General features: G+C 41.9%; 1 protein-coding gene across 5 annotated transcripts in view; it reads right to left on the bottom strand.

Annotated features, from left to right (window-relative positions):
* LOC149205360 (uncharacterized) overlaps nucleotides 1–11,584 on the bottom strand; it is a 226,766-nt gene extending 215,182 nt beyond the window's left edge. For 4 of the 5 annotated variants that reach the window (XM_089393451.1, XM_089393448.1, XM_089393450.1 and 1 more), the window contains exon 1: nucleotides 11,323–11,584. In XM_089393451.1, coding sequence (XP_089249577.1) covers nucleotides 11,323–11,512 — 190 coding nt within the window. In that variant the 5' untranslated portion in view covers nucleotides 11,513–11,584. The remainder of the gene's footprint in view (nucleotides 1–11,322) is intronic. The other variant, XM_089393452.1, reaches the window with a different exon arrangement.
* Between the last annotated feature and the right edge of the window lie 14,212 nt (nucleotides 11,585–25,796).

Here is a 25,796-nt window from a genome sequence, read left to right as displayed (position 1 = left end):
CCTCATCCAACCATTAGAGTGAGATGTTGAGCATCCAGGGGGGTCGTTGGAATTTTTGGGACATCTCTCTTCACTCATTTAGGGTCAAATGCAAGTAAAACCATAGTTTTAAAAATAGGAACCAGGTTTTGAACCAGGCCACCTATCAAGCCGAGGTTCGAACTGAAATTGGAAAAAATCCATAAAAATAATTATTTTTAATGGGGAAAAATAAATAAAAATAATTTTAAGATTTCAAACCATGATTCCAAGCCATTAGAGACAAAATAGGAGAAGTTTGTTCATTTGTACACCATGTAAGGCTGCATATATCAAAATGGCACTTAGTGCAATACATATCATCAACAAAATACATAATCAGTGAGCCTCTAAATGGCCTCTAATGTCCAAAAACAATGCTACAAATGAAGGTACTAGGCCATTGGCTTGCTACAAATCACTGATCAACATGATCACTCATCAAACTTCTGCTTGTAATTTATGCTTGTATATCCTTTTCCCTATTGGAGAATGTATCTAGCTTCGGTCTTCATAATTGTCATTTGACTCATGTATGATGTAACTCCTATGTATCTATCAAAAGAAGAAAGAAAATGTAAATTTATTTGTGAAGCATGGGTTTCATGCTTAACTCATTTTATCATTAGGTCAAGCCTCCATTGTAGGCTCCTAGGGCTTACATAAGTCAAAGAGTCATGGTCACATCGTAAGAGACCCTTTTGGGCACTTGTATTAAAGCAAGAAATGATATTTCGTATTTTAGAAATGTCTAGCTGCTCCAATAAATCAAGTCGGCCAGCAAGTTAAAAGTCGGCCTTTATGAGGGCTTGAAAGCCACATGTAAAGGCTATATAAAGACCTCCATTGAAAAGAGACAAGAAACTCGTATAAGTCTAAGTTTGGGTCTGCGGCTGGGAGGAGGAGCAAAGGTGGAAAGAAGGTTTTCTAGGCCAATGAACGAGGATAGTTCTGTGTAGTACCTAGGGTTACCTCAAATATGACGTTAAGGAGGTACTACAGTTCATCTCTTGAAGAGTCTTAATTTCGTTGTCCTTGGAGAACTAGTGGAGGGAATTTGGTTGATTGATGGGTGGAAGCAAAGGTCTAAGGTTTGGTCTTGGAAGTCTCCTTTGATTTGATTCTATAAGAAGAAGTTCTCGTGGGTTTTCTCCTTTTGGAGGGGCTTTCTAGTTCCCTTGGCTTGGAGCCTATTTCTGGTGTCTCTCTCTTATGGTTGTGATCTGTATTGTTTTGGCATTTATTTGATGATGAACATATGCATAATAAACAAAGAAGAAGAACTAAATATCACAGATAAATGTGATGTATGGAAAATGGAATAATAAGTTGCCCTAATCTTTAATTTTCCAAGATGGTATCAGAGCTAAGGACAATGAATCAAGGCAGCTCGAAGATCACAATTTGAATGGCAAAGGGTCTGTTTATTCTAGTCTTAAAGGCCAAGCTCCTACAAAGAAATCCAAGCTACAAAAAGAACATGTTTCTGGGCACATTCATAAGTCTACACCTATGCAACTAGGTCGCAGACCTGAACCGAAATTCTTAGAGGAGCAGAGAAGCCTTATTTTGGAGATCTGAAAGGCTAGATCACTAGCCTAGACAAGGCCGAGTTCCTTGTGCTAGAAATCAAAGTTCTAGGCATAAAAGTTTAAGGTCTGAAATAATCTCAAAGATCACAAACCTGTGGAGTTTAGACCGAAGATCTAAAGTGGTTGATTGGAGGGCTAAAAAAGCCTAAACAAAGTGTTGTAGGTACCTATCGAAACAGTGTATAGGATAAGAGGCTAAAGGAGGAAGTCCGCAGCATTTCGGAGAGTTGTTGTAGTAGTTGTGGAAATTTGTAACAAAAGATTGGATGCCCAAACCAGTGAGTAAAGCTACAGTTAGTCTACTCCAGGAAAAGGAAGTCACCTTAAAGAAGATTCTAGACCTCAAATTGCAGATTGATGGCACAATCAAAGACAACAAAATATCTTTCAGATCTCTGTGGTAGAAATACTCATTACCTGGTGGAGGAAACTAGGCTGACTTCTGTGGAAGGCTTTTAGGCATGTTCTAAAAGTTTATTCAATAAGGTGTAAAGCCCTAGTTTGAGATATCTAGTCCAGAAAGCAGTCAATATAAAAAGGATATAAGTCCACTGAATGAAAAGATGTTTGTCTCAAGAAATTTTAGTGTTTGTGCCATAGGGAGCAAGGTTGGAGAAGCATATATTGGCGTGGAAACCAAGATCTGAAGCAATAAGTAGCAGATAATCACCTTATGGTGAGCATCTTGTTTTGGAGTTGTTCTTAGGAAGGTCATGACTTCAATGAAAAGAGCACTTGTACCTTTGATGGCAAACGTTGGCTTCGACATCCTTGGAGTTTTTCACTCTTGAAAACAGTAGCATCTAGAAGAAGGATAAGGATGAATTGGAAGGACTATATTAGTAGCAGCAAATTTGGCAAGGAGGATCTTGAAGGCAGTCTTGAGAACTCTTGAAATCAAGATCTTGTAAAAGGTCCTACAACAACGTCCAAGTAATCATAGAAGACAAAGGTATGTACTACAAGGTATGTATGATTGTTTAATGAATAAAGGGTCTATATGCATTGGGGTTTTGTTGCATAAGATCTAGGGTTTGTGAATTTTCAAAAGGATTTGGTATCTAGGAATTGGAAACACTAGATGGGATAGAAAACCCTAGCAAGAAGCCCTAACCCTAATCTAGTTTGTTCTCTCATAGAAACTGTAACTTTGTCATCTAGGGTTTGTAAGAAGTATCTAGGTCATAGTAAACCATTGTGAGGAATGAATTGGACAACTCCTAGGAAGTGACATCAAAAACCCTAGACTTGACCTTTCAATGAAAAATTCAAGGTATTTAGATCTTGTGTCTAAGAACCCTAGGAATGTATCCTCTAAGGAGACTATGGAAACCCTAGGTTGACTAAATTCTCATCATGCTCTTGTATTTGTATTTTGCTTGGTTGTACTTGTCAGGAAATGTTGCAAGTACATAATGAAAGAAGCAAAATAAGAAGGATGGATAAGCAAGGTAGTCCTTATGCTTGGTAATGATAAGCATGATGAAAGGAGGGAACTGAAAGGACCCTGAAAAGACAAATGCTATCAAAGGTCATTGAAGGAGTAAGTATACATCATTGTGAGTATGGCATCATAAATAGAAGCATGTGATAGTAGCATATTTTAAGTCTACTTGTTTTGCTTGAAAACATCTAGTCCTAAACATCTAGTCCTTTAAGACTATAAAGCTTGGGAACCATTTTGCATAAGTGTTCATCTATACATTGTCTAACAATATGTTAAAAGAGGTCATTTTGCGAAGGTGGGTCATCATGATCCTATAAGAGTCAAGACTCTTGGAATAAGCATTATGACAAGATCAATATAAAAAGGGATGAAGGAATTGCAAGCCCATTGAAAAATGCATATAGCTAGATGATTGTGTGAAAGATTAAGGAGGCATATTTAAAAGTAACCTTCAGGTAGGATTCATATAATCCTAGAAGAAAGGTTGGTCACATGCATAATGAATATTTCATTTGATGAAATGATGTCTAAAGTAGACGGAATTGACTTACTCGGGAATGGTTAAGAGTGTTATGACTTTCTCTCTAGAATGTGTATATATTAATGATCAACATCTGGCATAATCTCCAGAAGAAGAATGATAACTTGGTAATCAAGTTGGATCCTTGGACATTATGATATTTGAAGGAAGACTTATGTGGAGATGGACAATGAGGATGTTGATGATGAGAGAGTCGTCATGAGGTAAGTCTTGTATTTCTGTTTTTGGTTATTTGGTTATTTGATTAACATGTTGTTTTGGTACCTGAAAGGATGTAGCAGGTGCACAGGATGACAGTTGAGGCAAGTTTAACTAAGTGAATGGATTGTTGAGGAAAAGTCAACATTTGGTACCTGGAAACTGTAAAGTCAAGAAGCAATCATCTTGGGATTGATAGGTAGCAGCATGAGAAGATAATCCGAAGGTCAAAAGTTCGAGGATCATTCAAGGAAACTCTGATCAACTTGAAGTCTGGAAAGGCTCGACAGAATGCCTTCATGAATAAAGACAAGATGAAAGTGATGGATGATCTGAAAACTATCATGAGAAGATGGCTCTGTGACCTGTAATACCAGAAAGGGAGCAACTTGGAATAATGAGATGCGGAGGAAACAGGAAGCCATGCAAACTTTGAGGAACTGATAGCTGAATAAAAGACAAGGGAGAAAAACTTGTGGTCGGGAATCTCCTCTAGATTTGAGAGGGAGTAAAAGGAGTTTCCTTGCATAGGAGAAGGATATCCTCCCTGTTTGAGAGGGAGTGATGGCGGATAGTTCTTATCCTTATGAATCAAGCACTAGACCAAGACTAACAATCGTAAGTCTTATGAAGGCCATAAGGAAAGAATGGTGTCTAGAGGATTGAGTAAGCATCTTTGGTTTCCTTAAGGATTGATCATCCAAGAAAGGAAAGGGATCGATACTCCTTGAGGATTTGGAATCCAAGATAGGTAGTAAGTCCCATAGACCGACACTCTTTGAGGATAGGACAGGTGTCCAAGACAAGAGTGGGTGAAGAGGACCGATGTTCTTTGAGGATGTAGGGTTGGGAACCCAAGATAAGAATAGTCCTAAAAGGACATACCTTGTGAACAACCCAGTGTTGCACGAAGCGCCCCCCCCCCCCCCCGGATCGAAGCTCCGAAGCGCGCCCCGTACGGAAGCGCCTAGGAAGCGCCGTACGAAGCGCGCTTCGGAATTTTGGAAGCGCGCTTCGTGAAATTTTTAGCGCTTCCTGGAATTTCCGAAGCGCCGGCTCCGAAGCGCGCTTCGTACGGCGCTTCGGGCCGCCGAAGCGTGGCGCTTCGGAGCAGGAAGCGTGCGCTTCACGCACGCTTCCGTACGCTTCGGCGGAAAGGGGCGCGCCCAAGGGAGAAAAACACATTTTTTTAATTTTTTTTTTAAGTTATGTTCACTCAACCTTAAGGGGGTGGGTTAGGGTGAGGTTAGAGTGAGGTTAAGGTGAGGAATGAAAAGAATAAAGCCCCCATTCATTCCTCATTTTCTCACTTTGAGTTTATGAGAGTTGGAGAAGAGAAGAGAGGAGAGGAGAAGAGAAGAGAGGAAAGGAGAGGAGAAGAGAGGAGAGCTTGGAGGAGTGAAGAAGGAGGAGCTAGGAGAAGGAGGAGGAGCTTGGAGCAAGAGCTTGGAGGACTTCATCTACAAGAGCTAAAGAGGTAAGTTCAAACCCCAAACTCCCTTGTTTTTTTGAAAAAAAAATTGTATTTTTCTCCTCCCTCTCCTACTCTTTCCCATTGTTTCTACTTGCTCCTTTATTTACAGGTTGCCGTTGTCCACCACCTATATCCATATTCCAAGATGGTGTTCTTTTGGCTTCTATGTATCATTCCACTCTTGGTTTTAATGATGGCAAGGGTGAGGAATAGAAGGGAAGAAACAGAAGAGGACATTGGTGATGGTCCTAATAGTAGTGACCCAATGTATGATGAGGAGGAAGGGTTTGAAGAGGAAGGGGATGAACTTGAAGGGGACACTGAAACACAAGATGGGAAAGCTACATCAACACCCTTGTGGAACTATGTGACCAAACTTGATGGGGGAAAGGGTGGTGGATCTTACAAATTTGTGTGCCCTCATGGTTGTCATGGAGGAAAACCATATTGTGGTTCATATACCCGTCTGAGGAGGCATCTTTGTGGAGTGCTGGACAGTGATGAAAAAAAGGGTTCTGTGGGGGTACAAATTTGCCCAAACATTTCAACTGAAGAAAGAAGAAAATACATCCAAATAGAGATGGCTGCACAACAAAAAAACAAGAAACAAAAAACTCATTCTGAATCAAGTGCAACCTCTAAATTTGGTAGTTGCTCATCTCCTCATGGTACTTCTGCAAGCTCTGGAGGTAGAAGAACAATAGGGGATTTCCTTAATGTTGCTGGGAGGGATGATGTGGATGGAAAGATAGTCCGTTTTCTTTGTGCTTGCGGTGTACCATTCAATGTGCTTCGCTCTCCCTATTGGCATGAAATGGTAAAGGCCATCAATGAAGCCCCAAAAGGATACAAGGCCCCCAACTATGAGAAAGCTAGAACAGTGTTATTAGAAAGAGAAAAAGCTAAGGTTCAAAGAGCTTTGACACGTTTTACAAATGAGTGGGTAGATTCTGGGGTATCCATTGTATCAGATGGGTGGACAAATATTAGAAACCAACATTTGATAAATGTTCTTGGTGTTTCTTCTAGTGGTGCAGTATTTATTGCATGTCATGACTCCTCCTCCATCACTGCATCTGCACAAAACATTGCAGATCTACTATTGAAATCAATCAGAGATGTTGGTCCGAATAATGTGGTTCAAGTGATCACAGATAATGCAGCAAATTGTAAGGCAGCAGGAAAAATTATTGAGCGTACTCATCCACACATCTTTTGGTCTGGGTGCCTGGTTCACACATTGAACCTTTTGATGCATGATATTGTGAAACACAAAGAATGTGGGTGGATTGCTGAGGTTTACAGGAAAGGGAAGCAGCTCATTAAATTCATCACAGGGCATACAAGGGTAAACTACTTCTATGGCACTTACTCCAAGTTGCAATTGCTTAAAATTGCAAAGACAAGATTTGCTAGTTATTACCTCACCTTTAGGCGGCTAGTGAAGGTGAGACAAGCTTTAACTAATCTGGTGTGTGCTGAAACATGGGATGAAATTAACACTGACATAGATGGTGCTAATGCAGTCAAGGACACTGTTCTTGACAGTTACTTTTGGGGACAGGTTAAATATGTTTTGCAATTCACCAAACCAATTTATTACATGATCAAGTTTGCAGATTCAGATCGACCAGTAATTGGGGAGGTGTATGAGCAAATGGATAGCATGTTGGGGCAGATTAAAGACATTGTTGAGCCTAGAGATACCACCTTGTACAATTATATTTGTGTAGAGGTGGAAAACCGATGGGAAATGCTAAATGTTCCATTGCATGCATTAGCATATGTTTTGACACCTAAATACTATCATCCATCATGGCTTTCAACACCAGCACCTGGGGGGGGAAGCAGGAGAAAACCACACCAAGATCAAGAGGTTCACAATAAATATATGGCTGCATTGAGTAAATTAATCCTTGATGAGGAGGAGGCTGCATTGGTACGGAGACAGGTGAGCAACTATACGCTCAACACTGGTCCATTTGGGAGCATGCATGCAATTAAAGATCGAGAGACTTTTTCTGCTCTTGAGTGGTGGAACATGCATGGAGGGGGTACTCCACTTCTACAGAGTTTGGCATTACGGGTGCTATCACAGGTGGTAAACACTTCTTCTGCAGAGAGGTGTTGGAGCTCTTATTCTTTCATCCACAGTGTTAAAAGGAACAAGTTGAGTTTAGACCGGGCAGAGAGCTTGGTTTGTGTTCATTACAACTTGCGATTGTTGTCCCATTACTGTGAAGATGCAAAGTCTAATAAAGACTTGTTGATTTGGGACAAGAATCCAGAGGAGCCCAATTTGGAGGATGGAGTGTTGCAACTAGAGCAATTAGAGGATGCTCTTATCCAGGTATGTCCATTGTGGTATGAATTTTCCAATTTTCCCTTATAAAGCATTTCTCTAATTCATATTTTTAATTTTTTTGTTAACTAGTGTTTTTTTTTTTGCATGAATTTTTTGACCGTGTTGATATGCCACCACCCCCACCCCCATCTGGTCCCTTGGTTCCTAGGTTCCATGGTTCAACAACAACAGCAGGGGGTTCTTCTTCATCAGTTTCAGTGCCACGACTTCCACCGGCACCATCTTCTTCATTGCCACCACATGGAGGCCCGCCACCACGTTCTGTTCGTGGTGGAAGGAGGAGAGATTAGTAGATATATTCACAATCTACTACTTTTTGTCATAGATTACTCATTAGACTTGTAGACTTGTGAATTTGAATTTTGAACCTTTTTGGCTTGGCGGTGACCAAGTGACATATCTTGTAAACATTATTATTTGAATTTTGGACATGACAAATGTTGACAGTTGCTCACTTGCTAGATAAATCATAATATGCTCTATGTTTTATGTTTTATAATATGCTTAAATGTTTTATGTTTTATAATATGCTTAAAAATTTGATGTATGTTTGTAATAGCTAGAATATAGATGATTGTTGTACATACTAGTAACTACAATGGAATCATGGATGCCATATCTATCTTGATTTATGCAAAAATATGCATGTTTTCATGTCTTCTACAATTAATTTGGTATTTGGGATGTTTGTTTTGAGTATAAATGCAAAAAAATATAAAAATATATATATATATAGCAGACGCTTCGCTTCCTAGATTTTTGGAAAATGACGCTTCGGCGTCCCCGCTTCCAAAAAACGTTTCCGCTTCGCTCCCGCTTCGTGCAACATTGGAACAACCGGATGGGATATGAGCCTTGAGAGGTAGTGCACTATCACACGTAAAGCCTCCCAACATTATGTCTAGCTAGGCCTCAGAGACAATGTTGGTTGATCATAGTGTTGATGCTTACAAGATGGCTTATCAATCCAACTCTTCTTATGAGAACTTTTCAAATTGAGTATTGTCCTTGTACCAGTTGGTAAATTATGAATACCTCCCTAGTTAAGAGGGAGTGTTGGAGAATGTAACTAGTTTCGGTCTTCATAATTGTCATTTGACTCATGTATGATGTAACTCTTATGTATCTATCAAAAGAAGAAAGAAAATGATAAAAAGAAATATATTTGTGAAGCATGGGTTTCATGCTTAAGTCATTTTATCATTAGGCCAAGCCTCCATTGTAGGCTCCTAGGTTTTGCAAAAGTCAAAGAGTCATGGTCACATTGTAAGAGACCCTTTTGGGCACTTGTATTAAAGAAAGAAATGTTGTTTTGTATTTTAGAAGTGTCTAGGTGCTACAATAAATCAAATCGGCTAGCAAGTTAAAAGTCGGCCTTATGAAGGCTTGAAAACCACATGTAAAGGCTATATAAAGACACCACTTCGACCTCCATTGAAAAGAGACAAGAAACTCGTATAAGTTTAAATTTGGGTCTACGGCTAGGAGGAGGAGCAAAGGTGGAAAGAAGGTTTTCTAGGCCAACGAAGGAGGATAGTTTCGTGTAGTACCTAGAATTACCTCAGATCTGAGGTTAAGGAGGTACTACGGTTCATCTCTTGAAGAGTCCTAATTTCGTTGTTCTTGGAGAACTAATGGAGGAAATCAGGTTGATTGATGGGTGGAAGCAAAGGTCTAGGGTTTGGTCTTGGAAGTCTCCTTTGATTTGATTCTATAAGAAGTTCTCGTGGGTTTTCCCCTTTTAGAGGGGTTTTGCCCTGGCTTGGAACCTATTTCTAGTGTCTCTCTCTTATGGTTGTGATTTGTATTGTTTTGGCATTCATTTGTTGATGAACATAAGCATAATAAACAAAGAAGAAGAACTAAATATCACATATAAATGTCATGAATGGAAAATGGAATAATAAGCTGCCCTAATCTTTAATTTTCCAACATTCCCTAACCTTCGCCTCCTCAAACTTTTCAAGTCCTAATAGGCCCTATCACATCATTTGGTGCATCACATGGGGTTACTAGGCCTCTTATACCAAGTGTTGTTTCAGCCCATGGATGCCCCACCCCCCCCCCCCCCGCATTGGGCATTTGCAATATTTGCACAACATTTTTCAATAAATTCACAATGAATCCATGTAGCATCTTTGGCTTTGGGGGCCATGGTGGATGGTGAAATTTCAGATTTGAAAGGAAGGAGACCTGCAAATAGAAAAAAAAATTGCAGCTAATCAAAATGAAAAACCTATGATAAATTTGAAAACAAAAATAGGCAGAGTCAGTCTACAAAGCCTCCTCCCAAAAATGCCAACTCCACTAGACAACTCCAAACCAGCTCCAAGATGACAAGGAACCTCCAAACTTATTGTTGTTGCAGAACTCTCCAAGCTCCTTTATGCTCACAAAAACTTGAAATGAGAAGTGTGAGGCGAATAGGAGGCCAAGCCTGTTTTTCTAAGTTTAAGAAGCCAAAAATTGCAAGGAAACTGCCAATGGTTTCCTTAGAACCCAATCTGTGGGCCTATACCACTTTCTGTCTACATTTTAGCTAATCGGGCTGGTTTACAATGGAACCGGCTGGTTTGGAGTCTGGACCAGTTGATACCAATACCAGCTGGTTCATTGGGCCAGTTTGACCACCCTCACGTCACACGTGCTGACCAGCCGGTTTGACTGGTTTTCAGTTCAGACCAGCCAAGTTTTAAAACTATGCCAGTAGTACGATTTGGCCTAAGTAATGACAACACTTATCTAAAGACAATTATATCCCCCATAGTACAAGAAACAACATCATAAAATCTTTGTTCTTATGATGTGTTATTAGGTCATATCCAAAGTTTATTACTTTCATGACTAGTCAAGAAACCATCACACCACATATAAGCAAGACATATAGACACGAATCGTAATACATCAACTAAAAATATTATGCACAAAGTATCATCTACGAGTGCCCATAACATCGCATCCAAGGTGTAAGGCATAGGAACTAATATCCCATCATAGAGTTAACTAATAGAACTTGTGGATGATGTAAGGCTGGATGAGCATATATCTGATGGAAGAACTGGATTAACAAGTTTGAATAAGCAGATATGAGCAGGATGGTAAAGAGGGGATGGTAATATTCCGCCCACCTGGGTCCAATTTCCCTCGCTATATGTTAGCCCCTCGTGGGCCATCGTGGCTGCACAAACTGGCCAGATGTGGTGATGGACAAAGTTCCTAGCCTGAGAAACAAGGGCTTTCCGCCTGGACAGCACTCATAGTCCAAGGAAGCATATTCTGAAAAAACAAATTCACACACATTTTTGCTGACAGTAACAATGAAAGGAAATGAGCATGGAGCAGAACAATCCGTACGGAATTCAAAACAGAGTCACTCAGATACATAATTGAGTTTAGGATGAATTCACTTGATTGATTTAGGACAATTGATCAACTCGGAGTCACTCAGATATGCTATTTTCAATGGCGGGCATTACTTCATTAACCAAACCATTGATTTGTTTTCCCAGAACTGGGACTTGACACTACATTTCGTGACCGCACTTATGTAATGTAAGGAAACACAGTATGTTCTGAAAATGAAAGCCACAAGCCACAGACACTTCACCTAGATTCTTATGTCATACAATATTTGCATTATGAAATAATCTCTGAGATTTATGTTTGGGACACAATAATAATTCTTACCTGCTGCATTTTTCGGAGCTGCTCCTGTCAACAGTGAAGTTGTGTGTGTGAGTGTAGCCAAGTGATGGTGATGTAGAGGTAGAATAGGCAATGGCCTGCGTACCCGCATGCTAGTGGTGCATCTGCTTCTGGCTAAAAGATGATATGCCACTGTGGTACAGAGAGAATACATGCCCAAACCCATTGCCATAGGCAAGGTCAATATCGATGTAGTATACGCTAGCTAACTAGATGTTTCGCGCAACGGTGATTTTTAATCCAATTCATGCATTGCGCTAAGTTGTTAAGGGGGAGAACCTATACTTTATTTTGTGCGAGATATAATTTTATTTTATTTTTTTTTTATTTTTTTATTTTGAAGTTGGACTAAATATAGTCTTAAAGTTTATAGGAAATAAAATTCACCGAGTTGAATTTTTTTTATTTTGGGAAAAATTAGTAATTATGGTATTAAGTCTGCACTCGGTAGTAGTAAAATATTTGGGAAATTTTTAAATTTGGTTTCAAGATGCAAGATTGTTTAAAGAGATCATGAGGGGATTCGTATATTTAACCTGTTACCACGATCATATATAATGCAATAATTGTTATAGTTGTAAGCTCTACAACACCGACCATGTAGCAAAATACTTTTGCCGTATGTAAACATAGTTCAAGAAGGAGGATCAATTGACATCTTATCTGAAGGCCCACCAAGAGCATTGTTGGTTGTGCTTCGGTTCTCATCATCGTTTCTCTAACACTGCAAGTCTACAAGTTGACAATGAATCCCATCAAGCTCATCTTCATGTTGATTCACCTTGGTCTTGAGATTTTGCAATTCTTCGATCAAGAAGAGGATATTAGCAGACTACTGGCAAAGTTGTTGCCGAAGCTCATTAATCTCATTATGACTGTCGACACGAGGGTGAGGGAAAAGGTTACAATGGCTAGAGCAACCAAAGGAAGAGCAGGGGAAGTCTTTGTCTCCATAAGAAGCAAGAGCCCAAAGTTGCAAAGAGCCAAACACGATTGGTAGGGGAGGAGAGGATTGGGCAAGGGAGGCACCTCGCACTAGAAGGCCTGTGGTAGTACGACACCAAAAAAGAGACCCACAAATAGCGAGAGAGGGGCCAGTCATACTTAGACGACAATTTATAACAGAGATGAAGGCACTAATGAAGAAATACCTATGGTGAGCTTGTAATTTCAGGGGAGCTAAGAACAGAACCAGTAGAGAATTCCTTTTCATATGACCACCTTTGGGCATTGGGAAGGTTTCTTTAAACGTGCGGGATGGCAAAGAGGCCCCAGGCTCAAAAGTGGAAAGAACAGCACCTACAATCAAAACTTCTAATTGGACATCCAATGAAATGTGAGTCACCTCTGATGTGCCTGAAGGGAAATTATTCCATCAACTTGCGGAATTGGAGGAGGGAACAAAGCCAAAAGAGGACAAGATAATTATATCCCTGTGCGTCTAAACAAAGTTGAGCCAAAAAACCTTCCAACCACCGAGTAGGAGGCCCCCTAGCTTGGAAGAGCTTTGAGCCTCAAAGGAAATTAAGGAGTGATAAACCCACCAATATATAGGTTGCCTTGACGCTCAATGGCACCTTCCGAATCAGTGCTTACTTCCTTAACATGATTTCACCCACCATGAATGCAGCTCGAAGTCCTACTAATTCCCACACTCCAAGAAGCAAATATGTCATGGGATACATAAATTCTACACAGACATTATCCCTCAATATTGGTGTGAAGGAGGAGGAGGAAATGCAAGGTAGTTCGAACTCGTTTGACTACACATGCTGAGTAAATAGGTGCATGGCCTTCCTCCCCATAAGTTTCCACCTCAAACATTGTGACGAGATCCTGACGCCATATGTGAGACACAAATTTGTTTATGAAGGAGGGAGGCATCGAGGGAGTTGAAGGGGACTATTTACACTTCTTCTTAGAACAATAATCGTGGTGCTTTATTCCAACTATCCAGATGAGGAGGCAGGAGCTTATAATAATGTTTAACGTTTTCATGGAATAACTTTCCACCCTAGCAGACCATTGACTTCACACTAACCTGCTTCTAGACGACAAGCTTGATTAGCCTAAGAGTCTACTTCTTTGTTTTGGTTTCATAAGATGTGGGAATAAGCCTTTTGTGAGAAATATTTGAGGATGTTTTTTATTCTACAAAGGAGAAGGGATAGGTGGTTGTTCTTTGGAAGAGAGTCTATATGAAGGTGTTGAATAGTGATAAGGGATTCCCCCATGATTACTATCGAAGAAACATCACGATCTGTTGGGCATGGAATCCCCCCAAGGCATGTTTTGGGGCTCAAAGCCCAAGTTTTGACCGAATCTTGTTGTAAAGCTCCAGGAATTACAGGCGCGGGGCGTTAAAGTATGATAGAGTCACAGGGTTGTCCGCCCTAGTTTTGTAATGTCAGCTGGATAGACTTACCCATGGTTCGCAGACCATGGGATTGTATAAATAGAGTGAGGCTCTAAGTAGAGAAGGAGGGGGAAGGAGGAACAAGTCTAAGTGATTGAGTCACAAGTTGAAGTGTGTCTCTGGGTCATAGAGTAGGAGAAGGCTTTGCAGCTGAGTGCGCAAAGGCCTAGTAGTCCGCAGCTGAGTGCGCAGGGCGAGTCGAATCTATAACCAACGAAGGAATTAATAAAGAGAAGTTTTGTCATAATTATGTGTATCTGTTCTTGGGTTAATGCATGTTTGTTATGATTTGCAAATATACTGTTTATTTACTGCAGGCACCTGTATGAATTATTTATGTTGTTAAGTATAACTTAAAGCATGCAAGTAGGCCAATATAATTAACTAACATTGGAATACCAGTAAGGTCTTGGGTAATAACGCAAGGCGCGGCATTCAGCCCGTGGATAGGGCTATGCGAAGGCTGTATATCAAGTTGTGAGGTACGAGAAAGTGCACGCAGGGTCAAACTGCGGACCAGCTGAACTCAGACATCTCCAAGGTGCAGAAACCTGGTTCTAACACCCTCCCATACTACTTCGGGTGAGACCTCAGTCTGCGCTCAGCGAACTGTCGCCGAAAGGGCCAGCAATACCAGGATTTGTTTGGCTAACTTAACTCTGAACTTGGGTCAGGCCCCATTAAGCCAACAAATGGTTCAGTTGTTGGGACTAGGATCTGCATAGAGATGTCCGATGTCGTATCATTGGAATCCAACAAAGAAAGGAATTGAAGAGTGGTTGGATAGAAAGATTCACGAGTTCACGACACAGGAAAATAGAAATCCGCAATTATCAAAGGAAGAGTGGTTAGATTACTACTTATATATGGAAATCCATGAAATTTTATTTGCATCCTTCCCCTCTGAGTTGTACAATTGGATCGCGAAGCTAGTAGACAGTCAAGGAAGTTGTAAGCTCGACAAACCTATTGTGTGGACTCTAGAGTTGGTGCGCAGACTGGAAGCATCGGAAGATAAGATCGTGCGCGCTATGGATCACTGGCTCGATTGAATTATAGGAGGATTTATCACCGAGTTCGCAGTAGATACTTCAGTCAGCTATAGCGAGGTAGAACGACGCTTCCTCAAAGGACCGCGAGGTAAGTACATTAAATCTTTGAACACTTGGATTAAAATGCTACTATGTGAAAAGCGGGTTATGCGAATAAATTGATGTTTGGGGCTACACAAAGTGGGAGGATCTATAGAAACGAAGGTAGCGCAGAACTAGAAACTAGCCCCTTGATTTCACCTCCACGAGAAAGTGAGGAAGAGCTCGCGAAGGTTTCACCAAGAAGTGCGATCAGTTTGATAAAGCAACGAATTTCGTGCATACCACTTCCACCTACACCACCGCTAGTTTCACCATCTTCACCCCCGTCTTCGCCCACACCACCTCCGCCACCACCACAGTTCAATATGGCAAGCGCGATAAAGTTGTCGGTGTTCAAAGGAGTAGGGAATGAAGATCCGGACCAGTTTTGGTTCGTGGTAAGGGTTGTATGGGAAGCACAGGGAGTCACGGATGACAATATAAAGAAAGCAACGTTGGTCAGCACTCTACAGGATCGCGCACTGACTTGGTATATTAAGCATTCTAATGAAAATCCGAACGTAGGGATCACAGATATTCAAGCGGCGCTAAACAAAGAATTTAGCAGGCCAAAATTAGAGACACAGTCGATCATTGGATTTAAGGAAATCGCGATGCTTCTAGGCGAGACCCCCTGGGAGCTGGATCAGAGATTGAAGTGTACAATTCGTGAAGCTAATATGACCTTGATGGATGGACAACACCGCGCATGGTTTGTAGCATCGCTAACACCACATCTAAGGAACACATTGTCACAGTAGAAGCTAACCACTCAGGCCGAGGCCTTATAGATCGCAATGAGACTGCACGAGACCCCGATAAAATATCCTAACCTGGGATTTCAACAGATCCATGCATAGTTGAAAAACTTGTGCCTTGAGATGCAAAGTTTGAAACAAGACAGGACGGCTCGCCCAGAAGCGCGCGAGGAGGTATGGTGCGTAAAGTGCAAAGGCCAGGGACATGACAAGGACCATTGTCCAGTCTTTGCGAACTACCTGGTGGGAGGAGGACCAATGCCATTGAGACCAGAGGCACAAGCAGGACCGAGCGCGGTGCCTGCATTATGGTGCGCGATTTGTCAGATAGGAGGGAAGCATGCTACATATAACTGCCATCTATTACAGAAGTATACACAGAATTCCCAACAGTTGTTCTGTAATTTCTGCAAGTCAATAGGCCACGATGAGCGCACCTGTAGAAGTTATGAACTAATGATGGATCGGACTCCTACCTATAGAGTTTAGACCGAAACACGGGCCCTCGATCAAAATGCAGGGATGGCGTGCATTGGATTTCAAGAGCGTGACAAGGTCGAGGTGGAATGGGACCAAGAAGAGGTCGCGGACAACTGATATGTTACAATTGTGGAGGACCGGGGCATTATGCCCGCGATTGTACAAATCCAACGAGACCATCATGCTTATATTGTACCCAGTTTGATCATGAGACAGAGGATTGTCCCACGCTGATAGCGAGGTTGCGCGATAAAGGAGCACTCCAACCTCCCCCGACTCAAAACCTGCAAATGATGAGGTCTGAGCTGCACGAGGAAGACCCAAATGTAAATATCGTGCTCCGAAGCGGTATTACGACGGGGGATGACAAGGGCAAGCAGCCCAAAGAAAGTACCTGGGTTCGCAAGGCTCCAATGAAGGAACCTGAATTTGATCTGGAGCGCGCTAAAGAGACATTCATGGAAGCTAAGAGGAGCTTTGCGGATGCCTCTACTTCAGGAAGTAAAGACAGACTGGAACCAGAAATGGACCCATCGATGCTCACTACATTCTTAGAGACATGCATGAAGCTACTGCGCGATAGTAAGGCTATGAAGGGGTTGCAAGAACTCATAACTAGATGTGCTGGGACTGCGCCAAGAGAACTGCGTGTAGTCCGGAAGCTCAAGAATCACACAACGCGAACAGGAAGAGAGATGATATTGACCGTGTAGTTCGAGAAATATGAAATGGATCAAGTGATTCTAGATCTAGGATCGGATGCGAACATCCTGCCAAAGCAGACATGAGAGCGCATGCACAGGCTTGTGTTGCAATGGTCTCCTATTCAATTGTGAATGGCGAACCAGCAAAAGATCCTACCTATGGGAAGATTGCAGGGAATAACGATAGATATCGAAGGTGCGAGCGCACTTGCAGATTTTGAAGTGATAGAGATTGTTGATGACAACAATCCCTATCCCGCACTACTAGGAATAGATTGGGCCACTGACATGAATGGAGTGATAAATCTAAAGAAGTGCAAGATGATTTTTGAGAAAAAGTCACTGCACATAGTGGTACCTTTAGACCCTGCGGAAGGATCGCGCTACACAGAGCCAGTGCGCAACTACGATAGCGACGACGATCTAGACTGTATCTACAAGATAACCGTGCGGGAGCAGGACTGGGTGAATCCAACAGTGGATGGAAGACTCTCATGGGAGCGCGAAAGCTCCTGCACCTCAGATTCGGACGAGGAAATAGAACAATGGCAGAACCGGTTACACGAGGTAACCACGCTCAACTGTAACATGATGACAAGGTCGTTGCGCTGCGTGGAAATAGAGGTAAGAGATCTGCCTATGTATGACGGGTTGAGCGAGGTGGATGATTTCCTAAACAAATTTGAAAGAGAAGTACCGGAATAGCAGCGTTTCGACACTCTGAAATGGGTACTGCGCACTATGCTCACAAGATGGTGGGGTACGCATCAAAGAAGTTTTGAGGACTAGCGTGAATGCAAAAGGATGATGCGCATGTGGTTTGGGATGCCTCAGATGTGGCTAATAGACAAGTATGATGGACAGGATGATCCACGTGCACACCTCGAAAAATGGACCAAAGTCTACCGGGAAGAGACACAACCTGAGTGGGTGCACCTATTCTATCATACCCTGGATATCATACCCATGAATTGGTATACTGAGACAGATCTCCACCATGGCACAAGCAAATGGGATATCTTGCGCGAAGGATTCCTGTTAACCTTCACGTTTGAGGATCATTAGTGGGATATTGTTGATGATGCGCTACAAGCAGTAAAAGCAGTTATCTTCAGAATACCTCAGGAGCCAATGGAAGTGCTTTAGCTAGAATGGGCGACCCAGCGGAGCTGCGTGCCGGAGTGTTACAATGTAAACATTGAGGAGGATGATGAAGATCCATGAAAAGTTAACATTCCAGAAACTGAAGGTTATCGCGAGGTATAAGGACCATTGGTTGAAGATCCTAACATCACCGCACTGGTAAAAACGAAGCAGGTAAACATTGGGATGGAGTCTGAACTGGAGTATGCAACACTTGGTGACTATTGGGATGATTCCATGGTGGATAAGGTCACTGAGTTACTCAAAAATTTGAATAACGCCTGTGTACATGACCCATTCCCAACCCCATTCACACATGAAGTATTAGAAAATGTCGACGGGCAAGAAGCATATTCTTTCACTGATGGGTTCTCAGGGTACCACCAGATCAAAATCGCCTGGAAGACAAGAGCAAGACCACCTTCGCCACTAAATGGGGCTGCTTTCAATACGTCGTCATGCCGTTTGGGTTAAAAAATGGGCCAACCATATTTTCGCACATAGTTATTGCCGCCTTCAAAGAATATATCCACAGATTCCTGGAGGTCTATCTGGATGATTGGACTGTCTTTGGATTAGTTAAGCACCACGTAGAAAGCTTATGCTTGATGCTGGATACTTGCCGACGACACCAGATTGCATTAAACCTTAAGAAGTGTATGTTCTTCGTTCCCTTTGGGAACCTACTGGGACATGTGGTTTGCAAAGAGAGACTAATGGTAGACCCTGCGAAGATTGCAGTAATTCTGAATTTGGAAGCACTGCAAAGTGTTAAACAGTTGCGCACTATGTTGGGACACACAGGGTACTACAGGAAGTTCATCAAAAGCTATGCCCAGATCACTGCTCCGATGGAGAAACTATTGAAAAATGATGTCACATTCTACTGGAATGATGGTTGCATGAAGAGCCTAGATGTCGTAAAGGGGAAATTAGCCTTTGCTCCAATCCTGGTCTTCCCAAAATGGGATGTGGAGTTTCATGTCCATGTTGATGCATCATGTATAGCGCTGAGAGCGGTGCTCACATAAGAGGGCGAAGAGGGCTTGGATCACCCTATCATGTTTGTAAGTCGTAGATTGTCCAGAGCTAAAAAGAACTATTCCACAACTGAGCGCGAGGGATTGGCTATGGTGTACGCGCTCCAAAAATACAGATGTTATTTGCTAGGAGGACATTTCAAGATGTATACAGACCATTCCATGCTAAAGTATTTGGTCAATAAGCTTGTGTTGGGGGGGTGCATATGTAGGTGGCTCTTATTGTTCTAAGAATATAACTTTGAGGTCGTGGTAAAACCTGGACGCTTGAACACAAGACCAGATCACTTGTCGCGTATTAAGATGGGCGAGGAACCTACTAGTTTGGAGGAAGGATTACCTGACACATAGCTCTTTGTTGTGCGCGTCGCGGATGGACACTTTGAAGATATAATCCACATTCTGACAACAGGGACTACGCCGAAGGAATACTCTGTCCAACAGAAGAAGGAATTGATGGTGTGCGCGACAGATTTTTTCTGTCATTGCGGGGCACCTATACAAAATGGGAAATGATGAGATATTGCGAAGGTACGTACCTGAATTTTAACGAAGTCAAATCCTTGCAGAAGCACATGGGGGCACTGTAGGTGGACACTATGCAAGACGAGCAACCGCACAAAAGATTCTCCGCGCAGGGTTGTGGTGGCCAACCCTTCATTAGGATTCAAAAACACACTGTAAGGCCTGCAATATATGTCAAAGGATCGGTAAACCATCGCGAATGGATGAGATGCCTTTGAATCTGCAAATGAAGCTGTAGCCCTTCGAAAAGTGGGCAATCAACTTTATGGGACCTATCAAACCCCAAGGAAAAATGGGCGCGCGATACACATTACCGCGACGGAGTACCTGACGCGCTGGGAGGAAGCGCAGCCGCTACGGCTGCAAAGTTTTTGTTTGAACACGTGTTGACCTGATTTGGATGTCTGAAAATCTTAATGAGTGATTGCGGTACACATTTCCTGAACAAAACCATCAACATGCTCACAAAAGAGTTCCAGGTGTATCATAAAAAAAGCACACTGTATCACCCACAAGCCAATGGGACAGTAGAAGCCTTCAAAAAAATACTAGAGACTGCACTAACCAATGTGTGCAATGTGCAGCGAAGTGATTGGAACCTACATGTACCTGTAGTATTATGGGCTTATAGGACAACGTGCAAGAAATTGACGGGATAAACACCTTTCCGGTTAGTTTATGGCGTGGAAGCTGTCATGTCGATGGAGTATATTGTACCTAGTTTGTGCATAACAGCGCTCATAGGTATAACAGGCCGTGAAGCACTGGAAGCAAGGCTCGCACAATTGGAAGAACTTGAGGAGGAATGGTTCTTGGCTGGTTTTCATCAGTAGGTACAAAAGAAACATGAAAAGGCCTGGCACGATCACCATATCAAGTTGCGCACCTTCAAGGTAAATGACTTAGTGTTGTTGTATGACAATAAGTTTGAAAAATTCCTGGGAAAGTTCAGAATGCATTGGTTGGGACCATACGTGGTTAAGGAGATCACAGACGGAGGCATGGTCCAGCTAGTCAAACTAAATGGAGAACCTTTCCTAGGCAAAGTAAATGGCATCTGCTTGAAGCCCTACATGGGTAGGGTGGCTATCTGACTAGCCGACAGAAGCGCAGTATTCTCGCTCCAAGGATCCGGACAAAGGCGCGGGACTATAAACATATGCAGCAGATACCAGTACAGATGTAGAGAAGCAGTTTGGACACAGAGGTCTTGGAACAACGTATGCAGCAGATCCAGCAAGCAGCAGCTCAGTGCGTTGCTGACCTCCGCGCAGTTCGAGAACAGTTGGAGGGACTCCGCGCAAAGATCATTGCGCCGACAGAGTGACTCGAGGGCGAGTCACGATGTTTGTGTTGGGGGCCTGTTGGGCATGGAATCCCCCCAAGGCATGTTTTGGGGCTCAAAGCCCAAGTTTTGACCGAATCTTGTTGTAAAGCTCTGCAAATTACGGGCGCGGGGCACGAAAGTATGATAGAGTCACAGGGTTGTCCGCCCTAGTTTTGTAATGTCGGCTGGATAGACCTACCCATAGTCCACGGACCATGGGATTATATAAATAGAGTGAGGCTTTAAGTAGAGAAGGAGAGGGAAGGAGGAACAAGTCTAAGTGATTGAGTCGCAAGTTGAAGTTTGTCTCTGGGTCGTAGAGTAGGAGAAGGCTCTGCAGCTGAGTGCACAGAGGTCTAGTAGTTCGCAGCTGAGTGCATGGACCCCTGTAGTTGAGTGCGCAGGGCGAGTCGAGTCTGTAACTGAGGAAGGAATTAATAAAGAGAAGTTTTGTCATAATTCTGTGTATCTTTTCTTGGGTTAATGCATGTTCGTTATGATTTGCAAATATATTATTTATTTACATACTGTTTATTTTGTGCGCACCTGTATGAATGATTTATGTTGTTAAGTATAACTTAAAGCACGCAAGTAGGCCAAGATAATTAACTAACATTGGAATACCAGTAAGGTCTTGGGTAATAACACAGAGCGCGACATTCAACCCCTGGGTAGGGCTACGCGAAGGCAGTATATCAGGCTGCGAGGTACAGGAAAGTGCGCGAAGCAACCTGCGCGTAGGGTCAAACCACGGACCAGTTGAACTCCTCAGACATCTCTAGGGTGCGGAAACCTAGTTCTAGCACCCTCCCATACTACTTCGGATGAGACCTCAGTCCGCGCTCCGCAGACTGTTGCCGAAAGAGCCAATAGTACCGGGATTTGTTTGGATAACTTAACTCTGAACTTGGGTCAGGACCCATTAATCCAACACGATCTTTAGCCAATTGAACACTGAGATGAAGCCCATATATTTTAGCAAGATTATTCAATTTTTGTCCAAGCCCCCATGCATACTCTACTTCTCGCATTCCATCGAGATTTAAGAAAATCCCTCCCCTTCCTGCCACACTTGGATTCGTTTTTGAAGCTCCGTCAAAGAAGAGTATCCATTTCTTTTGCAGAATTTTCCAATCTGAAAGTCGAAGCTTCCAATTCCCTCTGACTAGAGGGTGTGTAGGAGTAGAGGAGGGAAGGTTTCCCATGGGATAAACAAGTAGATTCATCCATTGTCTCTCTTGACAATCCAAAGAAGGATCGTGGTCCTTTAATTTTGCTCGATAGAATTCCACACATGGGGAGAGGGATTTAATAGCAATTAATTTGGGAGAGATAAAGGCATTTTTTAAGATAATGTTGTTTCTCGATAACTAGATTTGCCAACATAGATACTTCGAGAGAGAGATCCATATCTATTTGAAGCAAGACTTACCAGCTAAATAACCTGAGTATTGTTTGTGCCAGCTAGTGATGAGGACATAGAGGTCATAAGGCATATTCAAACAGGTAAACAAGGGACCCAAGGCAAGGCCCAAACCTTAGAAGTGTAAGAATGAGATAAAAACAGGTGAGGGATAGATTCTTCTTGTTTATTGTAAAGGGGGTAGCGTGATGGACCACAAATCCCTCTTCTTTTTTTTTTATATTTTCAAAGTTCGGGATTTTCTTATGGATGAGGATCCAACATATTGTATTAACTTTAGGAATGGCATTATTCAACCAGGGTTTCTTCCAGGTGGAGGATTTAGGAGGGATTAACGCAAAGAAAAATAATTCTTCGTACCAAACTTTGACTGTATAAGCGTGAGACTTCCAACCAAGCTTATCTATTGCATGACAACTTAAGGGGTCATAGCCTGCCAAACTATCTTTGAGCATATCTGCAAGGCAGGAAAGATTGATGGGGATATTATCAAGCTGTCACCCTGACCAAATACATGCACTATTCCATTGAGAAATGTGAGTTAACAAAGAGATCCCTTGACATGATAAATAATGTTGGAGCAACCTAAGTACTTCAAAGTCTTGGAGAGGTGGGTGGTTCATGATAGAATTAGACCAAAGACAAATATTTGAGTCATTTCCTGAAATCCAACTAAGATGATTGTTTATTGTAACAACCATGGTGAATATTCCATGTAATAAAATTTAAAATCAATAACCACGGTTGATGGGACACTTATTCCAAGTTGAATGTTGGGCAAGACATCCTAGGGGTGTTCATTTGGTTTCTTTATGGCTAAGGAAATTGGAAAAGGCAATGGCTAAGGCTTTGAAAAGAAAAAATGGTATTTTTGGCACAACTATTTATGAAAATAATGGAAATTAGGAGAAAAATGAGGTGTAAGGTTACGAGTTGCATGTGCAGAGGAAAATGAAGGAAAATAATGGAAAACGAAGAAAATAGAGGCCTCAATCATAAAAAGGCTTCTGAGGATCAATTGGTAACCTATTGTCAGTTGAGTCTTGGAGCTCTCTCATTATTCTCTCTCTCTCTCTCTCTCTCTCTCTCTCTCTTGGACACAGAGTTTCTTGGAGCACTTTGGCATTGGATCAAGAAAGGCAAAGAAGGCAAGAGGAAGCAAAGATCAAGCAGGGAAAGCTAGGATTAGGCAGCTACAACAGGCTTCATTGCAGGTATCGACTTGCATGTGTATTTTCCTTGCTAGATTTGGCATGCATGGGATTGCATGTGTTTCTTTTCTACCATGGCATGGGTTTTGTTAGGTGTGACAATATTTTCAGCCTAGCCTTGCCATTTCCTGATAGCTTTGATGAGATGGGTTCTCTCATTCGGTTTATGTGGGATGGTCAGATTGGATTCGAAGTTGAGTGGGGTGGATCTCCGAATTGACAAACACATGGTCTGAGTGGTCCCTAAACCAGACTGAGGATCACGAAGCCACTAGCCTAGTAACCCCTGAACCAAACTGTGGGTTGTAGTTGTAACAACCTCCGGGGTAAATGTGCATTAAAAAAAAAAAAAAACAACAAAAACGAACAAAAAAAAACAAAAAACAAAAAACAAAAACAAAAACAAAAACAAAAACAAAAACAAAAACAAAAAAACAAAACAAAACAAAACAAAACAAAACAAAACAAAAAAAAACAAAACAAAAAACAAAAAACAAAAAACAAACAAAAACATCTGGGGCTTCTAGAGGCCACCCACCTCAACCCATCAAACAGTGATTCCACCTCACGGTCGGACATCACCAAAAACCATCACCGAATTGGCCTCCATCCAAGCCTTGTAGGGCTACTAAAGTTTTTGTCTAACCAAGGCTTCTAGAACTAGTAATTCAACCCACAGCTTATACAGGGCTTCAAGAGCATTTGTCCAACCAAGGCTTCCAGGACTAGTAACTCAACCCACCAAGGGCTTCCAGAGAGTTTTCCAACCAGGGATTCCAGGACTAGTAACTCAACCCAAGCTGTTACAGGGCTTCCAGAGTGTTTGTTCAACCAAGGCTTCCAAGACTAGTAACTCAACCCAAGCTATGGAAACATGAGAACCAACAAAAACAAAGCAATGAAAGTAAACCCATAATCACCATGGCTATTCAGGAAATGGAAAGGCTAGGCAATCCACTGTCAATCCAGGTAATCCTCCATGCCAATGATAGATCACAACCAAGAAACCACATGCATGTGCCATGCATGTCAAAACTAGTGAATAAATCATACATGCAACTCGATACCTGCAAGAAAATCTGATGTAGTTATTGATGTTGATGCCTTCTTGCGCTTTCATATTCTTGCTTTGCCTTCTTGCTTCAAGAATCCAAGTATGCCACACCCTCCAAGAGTGCTCCAAGAAAAATCTAAGTATCCAAGAGTATGAGAGAGAGTGAGAGAGCTCCAAAGCTAAATTCACAAAGTCTTCCCACTAAACCTCATAAGCCTTTTTATTAATGAGACCTTTATTTTCTTCATTTTATATTATTTTCCTTCAATTTCCTCCTCACATGCAACCTGTGACCTTTCACCTTCCTTTTCTCCTAATTTCCATTATTTTCATAAATAAATGTGCCAAAATACCTTTTTTTCCTCCTTAATGCCTTAGCCATTGACTTTGCCAATTTCCTTATCCATAAACAACCAAATGAACACCCCCCTAGGATGTCTTTCCCACCATTCAGCTTGGAATACGTGTCCCATCATCCATGGTATTTATATATTTTTACATGGAATTTTCACCAGGGTTGTTACAGAATATCCTTGGTGTTCAATGACACCTATAACCAACAAGACTGCTGAAAACAAAACATAGTGTCCATGGAGCTTTATAACACAGCTCGTTGGAATATTTACAATGAAATACCTACTCAAAATCAAAACCTCATGACAACATGATAACATACCGCATACTGGAGCTTTATAACATAGCTCATTATAGTATTTCCAATAACCACATATACACATACACATGCACATTTTCTCAACCAACAAATAAAATAATACAATGCATGTATTCGTAATAAGGGAATCCAAAGGCTCAAACCTCCACCCTCAAAGTAATACCAGGATCCACCTCCTTCCTAGGAAGTCTAGAATCCACGCAAAGTCGAATCTGCATCCAATGTCCAACATTATAATCCCACGCCACTTGTCCTCTCAACGAACAGTTATCGACTCATTGTTCCAGGGTGCACTCTCAATGTGCATTTGATTCCTTATGGAAATGCTAATGACCAAAACAAATCCATATGTGACCTTCCCTTCTCTGCTACACAGTCCCTCGAGAATCTGGTCACCCCTTCCGTGCAATCACTCACCTTCCAAGTTCCACTAGCACCCCCATCCCAAGCAGTGCATCCCTTGGCAAGGATTCCTCACATTGGAATATACAAAAACCAAGGCATATACCCGCCTCAACACATCATACCAGTCATGGCATGCTCATGGAAATCAATGGACATTATTGGGT

This window comes from Pinus tabuliformis, chromosome 1_2 (genome assembly GCF_031772625.1).
Source record: "Pinus tabuliformis cultivar Carrire ecotype Pingquan chromosome 1_2, CPIR1, whole genome shotgun sequence".
Classification (NCBI taxonomy): Eukaryota; Viridiplantae; Streptophyta; class Pinopsida; order Pinales; family Pinaceae; genus Pinus; species Pinus tabuliformis.
Note: the sequence above shows the minus strand (reverse complement) of the source record. Positions and strands in the feature narration are given on the sequence as shown.